The sequence below is a fragment of the Vigna unguiculata genome, chromosome 9 (assembly GCF_037176805.1).
Source record: "Vigna unguiculata cultivar grain cowpea cultivar isolate G323 ecotype 2 chromosome 9, ASM3717680v1, whole genome shotgun sequence".
Classification (NCBI taxonomy): Eukaryota; Viridiplantae; Streptophyta; class Magnoliopsida; order Fabales; family Fabaceae; genus Vigna; species Vigna unguiculata.
In genome coordinates, this window is record NC_140800.1 from 4,583,660 (window position 1) to 4,596,723 (window position 13,064).

At 27.8% G+C, this 13,064-nt stretch overlaps 1 protein-coding gene across 1 annotated transcript; it reads right to left on the reverse strand.

The window, feature by feature from the left end:
* Positions 1-153: 153 nt before the first annotated feature.
* Positions 154-3,457, reverse strand: LOC114164662 (cationic amino acid transporter 1-like). The gene is made up of 2 exons (XM_028049399.2): positions 2,592-3,457; positions 154-1,601 (listed from the first exon to the last, which is right to left on the reverse strand). Exons 1-2 carry the CDS (start codon positions 2,989-2,991, stop codon positions 235-237), a joined length of 1,767 nt encoding a protein of 588 aa, XP_027905200.2. The 5' UTR covers positions 2,992-3,457; the 3' UTR covers positions 154-234.
* Between the last annotated feature and the right edge of the window lie 9,607 nt (positions 3,458-13,064).

Sequence of the window (13,064 nt, forward strand, 5' to 3'; positions counted from 1 at the left end):
AATTTTCATATATAAAATATATAATTTTATGATTATAAAATTACGAAATTTAAAAAATAAATATTGAATTAATTACACATATGAAAATTTATGACATTAAAATTTAATTAAATCTACTTTATTTAATAAAGAAATAAAGCGAAAAATCCTTAACTTTTTATGTACAACTATCATTCTGCATTAATATAAAACTAAGTGCAAAAACAAAGATTGGAAAAGAAAAACAAGCAGAGACTACGTAGTAGAAGACACCGCCCCATCTTCCAAGCTGTTCAACTCCCTTTGGACACAACGCTGTGCCTCAAACTCCTTAGCTGTGTCATAAGAAGCATGCAACCCGAAGAGGATATAGTAAACCAAGAGAAGCAGAGTCCAAACACCAAACCTAACAAACGAATCCTTATCAATAGATCCAAGGAGGAATATGTTAACAAAGATAGATATGGAAGGTAGCCATGGAACCAGAGGCACCCCCCAAAGTTTTGGCTCCTTTGCCTGTGGAACAACCAGCCAAAGCCCTCCTGTACCCAAAACCCAAATTGGACAAAGAACAGCATAACCAATCCAACCATCACTCAGTGCCCAATAAGATGAAATCCCACATGAAGAACCAACGATGATCACAATGAACACAATGAGCTTGATCTGGTTCCCCTTCGTTGTGACTCCACTGGAGTAGTACCTACGCACAAGGAGAGCAACTGCCACCAACGTGAAGACGAAGAGAGTGGAAATTGACAAGAGGTTAGAGAGAACCTCCAGTTCAGTGAAGAAACCAATCACAGCTGAGATAAGAACCAGCGAAATTGTGGCATTCACGGGTGTTCCGGTGCGCTCATCCACAAAAGCAAACCAAGGAGGCATCATGTGTGTACGTGAAATGTGAGTCAGATATCGAGCTTGACCCACAGAAGTCACCAACAACACCGTGGTCATTCCCTTCAATGCCCCCAATGAAACAATGTTCTTCGCCCAATCCCACCCAATGGCACTGAACGCAACCGAAAAGGGTGCATTCACGTCGATATTGGTATACGGTTGCATGAGGCACAGTGTGGCTGCAAGCAAGCAATATGCCAATGTGGCTATCAGCATTGAGCCTACAAGCCCAATTGGAATGTCCCTTGAAGGGTTCTTGGTCTCTTCGGCCATGGTTGCAACAGCATCGAACCCCACATAGGCAAAGTAGAGCACAGCTGAAGCTTGGAACACGCCCCTAACACCGAAGGGTGCAAAGGGTACGTAGTTTTGAGGCTTGGCGTGGATGAGACCTGTTATGACTATGAAGACGATGATGACTACGTGTATGACTGAGGCAACGTAGTTGAATACTGAAGAGGCTTTGGTGCTGCAAACCGCCATGACGCATACGAGTGCAAGGATGGCAACAGCTATAGGGTCAAGGTGGCCATAATCGGGGTTCATGTTATGCACAACTATGCGAAAATCATCGGGGTTTTTGTTGCAGAGGGTGGCGAAGTAAGAGGTCCATGACCTTGCTACTGCGGCACAACTTATTACGTACTCCAGAAGAATGTTTCCTGCGGCTATGAAGGCCACAAAGTCTCCTAGCTCCACTTTTAAGTAGGCAAATGAACCACCTAAGGAAAAAATGAGAAACAAAACAAGAAGTTGATGACAGATTCAACAACGTTATTGATTCATGATGTATTACGGTATTACAAATGCTCCTCTTAAAAGAAAGCAAGTTCTTCTTTGGCTGTATTCTTTTTTCTTTTTCTTAGTTTATGATTTTTTTTTTCTACTACAAAATGAAACCTTTGCATATATATATTAATCTAAAGTTATTTTTAAATATAACGAGAAAAATTATTTACTCAGTTTTAGGTTTTCATCAATTATTAGTTTATTTATACCTTTTTCTATAAAATAGACGGCTGAACAAATTTCCCCATAACAATCTAGTTTTAAATTCTTGCTTAAGCAATATTTGTTTATGTTAATAAAAAGATTAAAGAAAGACACGATAAATATTTTTAAGATTATAATTAGATTTTGAAGAATAATGTAACTTTGTATAATGTGTGTAACAAGACTTTTTAAGTAGTGTATGAACTAACTCCTTTTTTATGTGTATTTTTATACTCATATCATGAGTATATGATATGACTAGTCTATATGTATAATTAGATATGACTAATATATTTTTTAGTTATTATATATGTTTAGACTGTCTAATAAGTAATAAATGGACACATCCATGATATATATGTATTAATAATTTTGTCTAATAATATATATGATTAAATTCATCTGATCAATGCATTTAATACATCTAATCAATGCATTTAATACGTATTATTAATAGACTCCTTTAATTTTTTATACTCATCTAATATAAATATGAAAAAGTTTCAAATCAATAATGCATAAACGGACAAAGTCATATAATATGTATACGTGGAGGTATCAATTTGAATATTCAGCAAAATTGCCCAAAAACTTATTCTTTTTACCCTAATGAAGAATAAGACAAAACCAATTATAACCGTAATAAAAGATGAAGCAGAGTTTGTTAATGAAAACTAAAAAACAGTGAACAGTGAGCAGTGAAGGAATGAGTCACGCACCGGCAACAGGGATTTCGACGGCAAACTCGGTGTAACAGAAGACGGACAGCATGGCGGAAAAACCGGAGACGACGTAGGACAAGATGACGGCGGGACCAGCGACGTTCCTAGCCTCCAATCCGGTGAGGACGAATATTCCGGCGCCGACGACGGAGCCGACGCCGAGCCAGATGAGGTCCCACCAGTTGAGCGTCTTCTTCATCTGGTGGCTGCTACGCGCCGTCATCTCGCTGATCTCCACTTGCTCGCTGGATCGCGTGAGGAATCGGTCCTTCAGCCTCGCCGGCGTCTCCCGCAGCGCCGTCGTGTAGTTCCCCCAGCTCTTGAAAGACTCCTCCGGCAGGAAGTCATTTTTCTGAATGCTGCAACAACTCCTCTTTCGCACTCCTCCTCCTTCCATCACTATCACTATGCCTTTCGCTACCAACCTTTCTTCTTTCTTTCTATCTGTGTTTTTGGTACCACACTGTGTAACCAAGTGTTTCTTTCTGTTATGAAACCCTATGTTAAATTTATAAAAATATATTCTTCAAAAAATAATTATAAAATTTAAAGATAAACAATTAATAAAATAGTTTATACTGATAAAAATAAAATGGTTACGAAATGTTCGGATAGTTATAAATTATCGATGAATACAAAGAAACTAAACTGGTATCTTTGTTATTACTGTTCCCTCAAGTTCGTCTTCTAGAATTTCATCATATATAGAATACATCTCTTCTATCCTGAATTATGTGTTTTCTCTATTTTTTCGTTTTTTTTTCGTCTAAAAATTATGCCTTTCTTTTACGTCATCTTCATTTGTTTTCTTTGTTCTGTTAGGGGCAGGTAGAGATTCAAATCACTGTAAGCATGAAAAGCTATAATCCATGTAACCTCTGCCATAAGGGTGATAAAAAAAATCCAAATTTGTGAGTTTTTTTTATTAAGATAGAAGACTATCTATTTAAAGAATTTGTGAGCAAAACCTTTAGAAGGCAATTAATGACAACATGTCATAAACAAATAGGAATTTATGACTGCATATAATAAGTAATAAAATAATTAGTATAGAAGATGTATATAACATATACATATACATATACAACCACGTATAAACTTCTTTTTGGGCAAGTAAAGTTCACCGCAAAAATATCAAAAGACAATTAGTACAAAATATCTGTGTGTATACGTATTTTTTAAATGTTTATACATTATTTAAATTTTAAAATAATAATTAAAAAATTAAAATTGAAAAAATAATATATATATATATATATATATATATATATATATATATATATATATATATATATAAAATTATAGATATATAGTTATAGATATATATAAAATAAATTTTACATATTGAAATAAAAAATATTAGAACTAATATTATGTAAATAATATTAAGAATAATTATTTAAATTTAAAATAGTAATTACTAAAATAATGAAAGTATAAATGATTTTTTTACCGTAATTATTTGAATTTCAAGAAAGTAACTAAGAATAATAAAATTGAAAAAATAATTTTTTATTATCAATAATAAGTTGAAAAGTTAAATATGTTTTTGAAATAAAGGTACCTGAATTTAGTTTTTTTAAATCATTTTCTTTTATATTTATTTTAAAATTTTAAGGAAGAATTAATTCTAATTTTTACAAAAAATTAAGAGATAAAAACTATATTTAACCCTTATTTAAATTTAAAAAGTAATAATTAAAATAGTAAAATTAGCAAAAATAAAAAAGACATCGGATATATCATTTTTATATATAATTATGAATATAAACTAACAAAGTTGCTATTCAAAATAGACTTTTTGGTATTCAAAAGGAATGTTTGAAAGGGTAAACAAAAAGAAAAGATTAAGTGTCATACAAAAAGAGTTTAGTGTAACTCTCTCCACTAACACTTATAATTTATAAGATTGGTTTGGTGTGGGAGAATATCAGAAGTTGAGTTCAACTTCTCTACATAGACTTAAGAATTGCAAAGTTGATTCGGTGAGTTTACAGTGAATATGGGAGAAATTGTGGATTAAACTTTTTTTTATTAATAAAATACTAATAACTAAAAAAAACTATCAACCATATTATGTCAAATAGTAATATTATTATAAATGACGCTGAGAATATGTGTTGTAATATATTCTGTTTACAGTAAAATCCTGGGAGATTTTCGTGAAATAAAATTTTTATGTAGTTTTGGGTTCAGTAAATAAATATAAAACCAAAGTTCACTTAAACTATACTAATATTAGATGTTTTAGTTTTCATAACATTTTAATTATGTTTTTATTTACTATTTTTACAGTTATTTAATATTTCAATTATTTTAAAATTTATATAATTATAATATGTTTTAAAATCCGATATTAAAAAAATTATTTACGGAAGTTTTTACCCTCTCCATTTCATATTAACTTTAGGCTCATTCTTCAACATATATATTTAGCCTACACTGATAAACAGATGCCTATTACACCGGAGAATTTATGTTCCAGATCTCTCATAATTTAAATATATATAACATACTAAAGCCATAAATAAATACTAAAACATAAAAAATACCAATTAAAAAAAGTTTATAACTTTTACATGAACCGGAAGTTCATTTCCGGAATGAAATTCTATAAAAAAATTGATAACTTTTACATTAATCGGAAGTGTACTTCTGGAGAGAAAGGTGACTCCTAGTATATACCATTTATCATCACTTAATAAATTTGTTCAGACACCCACCAAACTCTGGAACTTCATAATGCTTGATTAATACTCTGACAAAATTCACTTTTTAATTTTAGTTTAATTTTGCAAAAGGCATAAATGAAACATCACAAATCTTTGGAGGTGCATAAGAAATATTTTGTGGTGCAGGAACAAGACATGTCTCATTGTCTCAAGTTATTGTAAGATGATCATAGGTAAGAGTAAAATATTAGAGACATTACAGAGAATGAGATGTGAAGAGATAATGAAAACAATTAAGTTTACGTAATAATTTATAGGTTAAATCAAAATTTTCTTTGTTTTTTTTTTATCGTACCCTAAAAATTTCATTGTTGAACCATGTTTATATATGTCTCTGCTACCATTATTAGATGAGATGTGTTTGGAACATGTACGACATGACCAGGAAAAGAATTAGGGTTAACTATATGTTTTTTTCCTAAATTTGTGGAATTGACGTTAGAATTTTGTTTGATATGACAAACCATAATCCAAGTCTAACATTTTATTTGGGACATGTGAGAATTTAAAAAGTATTCTTTATTTTCTCTTTCATCTTCTTTCTCAAGCCATTTTGTTTTCTGTTTCATCTTCTTCTTTCTCGAGTGGGGCACCCATCACCACCATCCTCCATTCCGGCAACGTCGTCGGCTTCACCGGCGCCACTCTTTCCCATCTCCGTTCTTCATTTCAGATTAAAAAACATCGCAGTGAGTAGTCGTGGTGCCTCCATCTCTATCAAGCTCATCTCACCGTCGTCATTGCTACTGCATCTCTCTCCATTTTTTGGTCCATGTGTTTTATTATTTGTGCAGGAAATGTTGGACAATGGACGCTGAGAAAGACCATTAGATGTGAACACAAATGTGGGGGCAATGGAGGATTCCCTCACTATAGTATGCAACCATTAACGATTCCCTAGGCCGCATACTCTATACTGAGGACTCCCTTAGTACATAGTATGCGGTCGTCAACAACATCCTCAGGCTGCCTACTTTGCACTCGAGATCTCTCACGAATAGAGTAAGCGGACCATATCCAACCATAATTACTTAGATGACTAAGTGGCCAAGAAGTATCCAGCCACTCAAATCCATGTGACCGCTTTGCATACTCAGAACCCCCCCTCCCCCTAGAGTATGCGGTATCCGACATTAGTAACCCACAACCGCTTACCAGTAACTATTGAGGGACCTTCTGGTAATCTCATCCATTGTCACTGGATCCAGAAACAGTTAAAAGAGGTATTTTGGGCCCAAAGGCCCATTTCAGGTAGGACCCACAGGTAAAAAAAAGAATAAATAACACATTGTTCAATGCATTGATTACAATATTCTGTGAAACCCTAACATCATCAGTGCTAACTTAAGCATCATAATATCTTTTGCAAGTCTCCTGCGCCGCCTTCAAAGAACCATCGGAGCTAGGAAAAGCCAGTCATCAACTGGATACCAGAATCACCCAATACATTTGCGGATTACAACTAGATACCATAAGAACACTTTTCCTTTTGAAGCTATCAAACAAACAAACTTGGATTAAACTAATTGGTCGGAATTAGACATTAATATATATATATATATATATATATATATATATATATATATATATATATATATATATATATATATATATATATATATATATATATATATATATATCATCCGATGTCTTGTGTTTTATCTTATGTTTTTTGTCTAATAGTGTAACATTTGTGCACTTTCGTTATTAATTACATTTGTGTTTGTCATTTTCTTATGAGGGGTTGTGTAACCATTAACTTATTCTAAAATTTAAACAAACTAAGATTAGATTTATCAAAATTTGGTATTATTTATTATTATTAATCACGATTTGTTTTAATATATTATATTGATTAAGAAAATTTAGATTATTCATAATAGAATATTTATTAACATATGAGATTGTTTAATTAAGATCGAAATGAGTTTAGACTCTTTAAGGTTGAGATCACTATTTACCATCATCGTGTTTATTTTAATTTAAAACGTTGGTTATCATCTTATACTTTTCAATTTTAGCTAACATAGGAATGAGGACAAACGATACTAAGAAAAGTTCAGACCATAAATAACATAAATGAATAATTATTGATATTAAAGCAATTCATACTTAAAAGTATTTAAATTTGTAAAGAAACTGAGTTTATCATACCTAATTTATATATAATAATTGGAATATCATATTGGTCAAATCTAATGTAGTTGCTACAATTATTCAAACAATTAAGTTCATTAAAGTTTAGAACCAAGGTAATTGAAACAGTCCTTATTATCAGTTGCATTAAATATTTAGGCAAGTCTTTTGTACAAGTTTTCTTGTTATATTTACCTTCTAAGGTGAAAAAGCTACCATCAATGCTAACTTTTTATTTATTTTTGTAGATTCTTTTTTCTCTCATTTGTTTTTATAATTTTATTATCAATATTGGTAAACCCACTTGAGACAAGTTGAGAACAGAGATGTTTCAACTTGTTTTAAATGCCCAAATATGATTATGTTCGAATATATTGTAATTTAAATTTTGGAATAATCTTATTGTTTGGTTTTGAAATTATTTTGAATATAAACATATTCACCTAGAGAAGTTATTTATATATTTTTTTTATAGAACTTTAGAATACGCAATCTGATTCTAAGGTGATATGATCATATTATATTGAGTTTAGAAATTATGATTGAGTGAAAATTTGTTTGAATGTTTGAAACTGAAAGTTTTTAAATTAATTTGATAAATGATTGTTTAGAATATTCTGAATTAGATTATTATTTAAAACTTTTTACAAATTATATTATTAATGCGTTTTTGAAACTATTTTGAAATTTGACCTATTATTTTTTTACAACTAAACTTGATTTTTAATATTTTCGTTCAAGGACAAATTTCCACTTAAACAATAATAAAATGGAGATTCAAATGTTACTTGGGGTGACTTTTTTTTTTCTCAAAGCAATATTTCACTTGTCAAATATATTTGATGGATAAAATTTAATAGAATAGAATTATATTTTGTTATAAACTACAATATTAATTTTCTTTATACATATTTTATTAAGGTAAATATTTATTTTAATAACTCTCCTTGCGTGTGTTGTTTTATTGCAACAAGTAATAGCAGTATTATATATACCAGCAAATATAAATACAAGTAAAATATATTTGAATGTTAAAAATATTTATTTTTTGTGGTTTAAAATGATTAAAAAAAAAAGATATGTTTGTTAGTTGGTCCAACATAGAATTTGCATGGATATGAAATGATAATGTTTTTGATATGTAAATTAATTTAAATGACATTCATTAACTGATATGACTCATAGGACGGTACGCATGTCAACACTTCCCATAAATAATAACCTTATATTTACTATATTAGAAGTTTTTCTTAGTTTCTGAATGAATAATTATACATAAATATCTAATATCTGTTTTAATACTTTCCCCTTAATATAGATAATTTAATGCTAAAATAATAAAAAAAAAACTAACTAGAATGGTAAACATGATAAATAATGTTTTATAATAATACAATTAGATTATTAAAAATACACAATTCAATTAGGTAATATATTTATTTCATAAACACGATAATAAAATAATTATATTAATTTATTTTAAAATTTTATAAACCATTTTTTATGCTTTTGATAAATAATCGTTATTCTTTTAATAAAGCTAAATTTCATAACTCTTTTACATGTTGCGTTGAATAGCCATAGATTGTTTGTCTTTTGATGTAGTAATTAACATTATCTACACATAATTATTTTATTTACTACTAGTGAAAACAGCGCATGTGTTGATTTTTTTATTAATAATAAAAAATAAAAAATAATTGTTATTATTATTATTATTATAATTATTATGAAATTAAATATAAATAATTGTTATAATTTTATTATAAATAGTTTTTATTTATTTTATAAGTAATCTTAAGATTCAAAAAGTAGTTAAATTTAAAAATTAATTCAATTTAAAATAATAGTTAAATTTTAAAAAATTGATAAAATAATCATTTGAATTAAAAAATATTTGAAAAGTAAATTTGAAAAACAATATGCTGAAAAAGGAAATATATTTATATATATATATATATATATATAAATATATATATTATATATTCCTATATATATATATATATATATATATATATATATATATATATATATATATATATATATATATATATATATATATATAGGAATATATAATATGAATTCGTTCTTTTCTACGTAAAAGAGTTAACAAAAAAAAAACTTATTATATGCAGAAAATTACTTTTTTATTAGTTTTAAGTTAAACATGAATAGAAAGATAAAAATAATGATAATTATTTATTTTTTAAATAATCTTTTTTAAATTTAAATGTTTTATAATTTTGTATACGTATTTTAAAAAATTAAATAAAATAAAATATGTAAATTTTTTTATGTACGGAAGTCGACTTCCGTAATACTTTTTGATTTTCGGAAGTCGACTTCCGGTGATGATTTTTGACTTCCGAAAGTCTACATAGTTTTGGGGGGTGTGGTGTCTGCGGAGTTTGTTAAGTGGTCAAAGGGTTTTATAAGAATTTAAAGAAAGTTTGGAGGTATAGAAGAAATTTTGGAGGTGCAGGAAGAAAGACCCCAAGATAATTAGAACCCATTTTTAGCCCAACTAGTAAACAAATAATTAGAACTTTATGTTTTTTGTTTGTCACAGAAGCAATAACAACCCATTTTTTTTTTAATTTAGGGAGAAGATCCTTTATATAATTCATATTTTATTTCCTTTGTTTCCAAAAGTTAAATATGAAAAATATAAACTTAAATTTTTTTCCTTAGTATATAATTCATATTCAATATATTATTTAAATGATTAAATATAATATTTTTTAGATTAAAAATATATTTTATTAATTATTCCATTTTTTGATACATTATATGAAAGAATTACATATATAAATGCATACACAAATTTCTTATCTTCATAAACAGATTTTGGAAGAATCACTAAAATAAGTATGTCATATCCTAATAAATTTTATTTTGAACGGATAGAGTGTTTCTAGATATTACTTTTGTAAGGCCTCTTGTGTTATAAGAGCTACAACCACAACATTACAGTTAAGTTAAAACTCATAAGTTCACCAATCATTTTTATCTATGAACAAATGCTATTAAACATTGAATTATATTTTATATTTTGACTACAAAACTGTATTTTAATTTGGAGTAGTTTAGTCTAATTATACGTATATAAAACCAATTAACCTATGCATTAATGAGTCTAATTTTATCACGCTAATCTGGCGTATAAAATAAAAATAATATATATTTGACCTTTTATTTGTTTAGTAATTCTACGTCAGTGTAAAAAGGGTTTATAATGTTATAAGTTTCATCACCCAAAATTCAACGTTAAAAATATACAGTAATATTTTTTGTAAATATTTTCTCAAATTGACATCGTACTCCTTATAACAAACGTCAATTTTAAATTTGAAGTCGGTCATAAGACCAATAGACGTTAAAAAGCATCGAACTATTCTAAGTCTAACAAGTTTAATGTCCGTTGGTTATAAGGCCGATGTAAAATTGAAAATTAACGTTTACTGTACATCAATTTAACTTAAAATTTCAGAAACAATGCCAGCATCATCACCTCTCTCTTCCTCTTTTAGTGAAATCTACCACCAAAATATAGCTATAACGTCAAACTTATAGGAGTATGTTCTTTAACCCATTTCACTCCATCTTGTTGTAGTGGTACTCATATGTGCTCAAACTTTCATTATCTTAGATTGCATTTTACATAAAGGTTGGTGTTTTCATTCACTAGTCATTATTGTGTTGCCCTAAATGTTGCGGTTTTAGGTAAATTTCACTAAAAATAGGTAGAAAATTATTTTTGACTCAAATGTTTTTGTGATAATTTATATTAGGTTGTATTCAAATGCGAGTGTTCAACTATGAGATATTGATCACAAATTCCAAGTTATGAAAATTTAGTAATGAAAAACTTCAAAAAGTCATAACTTTTGATACGAACCTCGGATGAAAACACTTCAGAAATGAAAGTTGTTAGAAAGTGGATTGCGATATGAAATTTTCAAAAATCAATCGTTGTGTTGGTCATAACTTTTATTTTTACTCATTTTTCTATGCTTTACACTTTTATTTTAGATACTCATACTACTTCTAATTCTAGAAAATTTTGTGATGTATAATTATATTGTATATTGATTTTATATGAGCGTTAACGTTTGTTATAAGCGTTAAATGATTGATGTATGTACAAAGATAAGATACATAAATTTAACGTCTTCTACCACATGATGTTGGACCTTTAACGAATTTCTAAAAGCTTAAAATAACGTATGTTAAAAACTTTATTGTATTACTGTTAATCACTTTTTAAGGAAATTATTTGTTGGTTTCAATGTAACATCTTATTAGTAATTGTTACCATCATAAAAAAAAAGGCAAGTTCATTATGAAATTGGCAGTTCAAACACGGCAAAATATATAACTTATACAAATATTTTTCATAATGTTTACATCCAAACCCTTTGGTCAACTCTTGTACAGTAAATATGCACACACAAGGTTGTATACTTTAAATAAATTTCTAATTTATTCACTGATTATATTATGTAAGTATAAAAAACTTATATATCAACCTGGAAGAAAACATGAATGGTATAATTGATTTAATATTTTATTTATTTATGATTTTTTATTATAGGTATAATTTATTTATATTTCATGAAAATAATTTTTATTATAGATTTGATATGATTTTTCATGCTTTGTAATTTTTTTTTGTTATAATAAATTTTTACGAAGACAAATAATTTATGATTTTTTTTATGTCAAAAGTTAAAATGTTAAAGTTGATAAATAGATATAGCAATACATTTTATTTGAAATATATGACTTTTTCAAAAGTCATATAAAATTTAACAAATTTATGATAAAAATATATTAAGAATAATATATTTTTGTTATAATTAATGAAAAGAGATGTCTAATTTTCCTAAGTGAAAACCAATGAGCATCCAAAGAACACATATTCAAAGTTGTTGTGCAAAATAAAATGCTTATGTGACTTTTTTTTCATTTCAGTGCTCATTTTGTCCTTCTCACATACATAATCACATACCAATCATAACATAATTAGTTCAATCTGTTCATTTTCAAAACAAAGGTACAATATATTAAATTTACCCTCGTTATTAATGTTTTTTAAAATTTTCTTCTCAATATATATTGATCACAAACATCTTCATAATATATTTAATAGAGACAAATAAAGAAATGTGTATTTTATATATATACATTTTGTGGTTTTCTTCTTATTTTTGACTTGCTACTGGGGAGTATTTTCAATTAAAATTAATTAAAGAAACAAATTACATATTTTATTAAATTTATTGTAACTTATTCAAAACTGGAAATGTTAATAAAGCAATTCAATTATGTCAACAGTATCTTTATACTTATTCTTGTGAAAGATGTTTTGCTTTTAAGATAATATACAAAATAGAATTCGTGCAGGCGTCTGTGTTTCTCTATATATAATTCTTGTAACTAAAAGTTAATACTAAAAATGAAATACAATAAAGAAAAACTAAACATTATAAAATAGAGAAATAATATAGCCGGAGTTAAATATATTTTTATTTCTTAAATTTAGACCAAAATTAGAATTCGTTTTTATCTCAAACTTTAATATATTTTGTTTTCCAAATTT

Coding starts and splice junctions, on each gene's coding strand:
- LOC114164662 (XM_028049399.2), bottom strand. CDS start 2,991: ATGGAAGGAGGAGGAGTGCGAAAGAGGAGTTGTTGCAGCATTCAGAAA. Junction 1,602..2,591: donor CGTCGAAATCCCTGTTGCCG/GTGCGTGACTCA, acceptor TTTTTTCCTTAG/GTGGTTCATTTGCCTACTTA.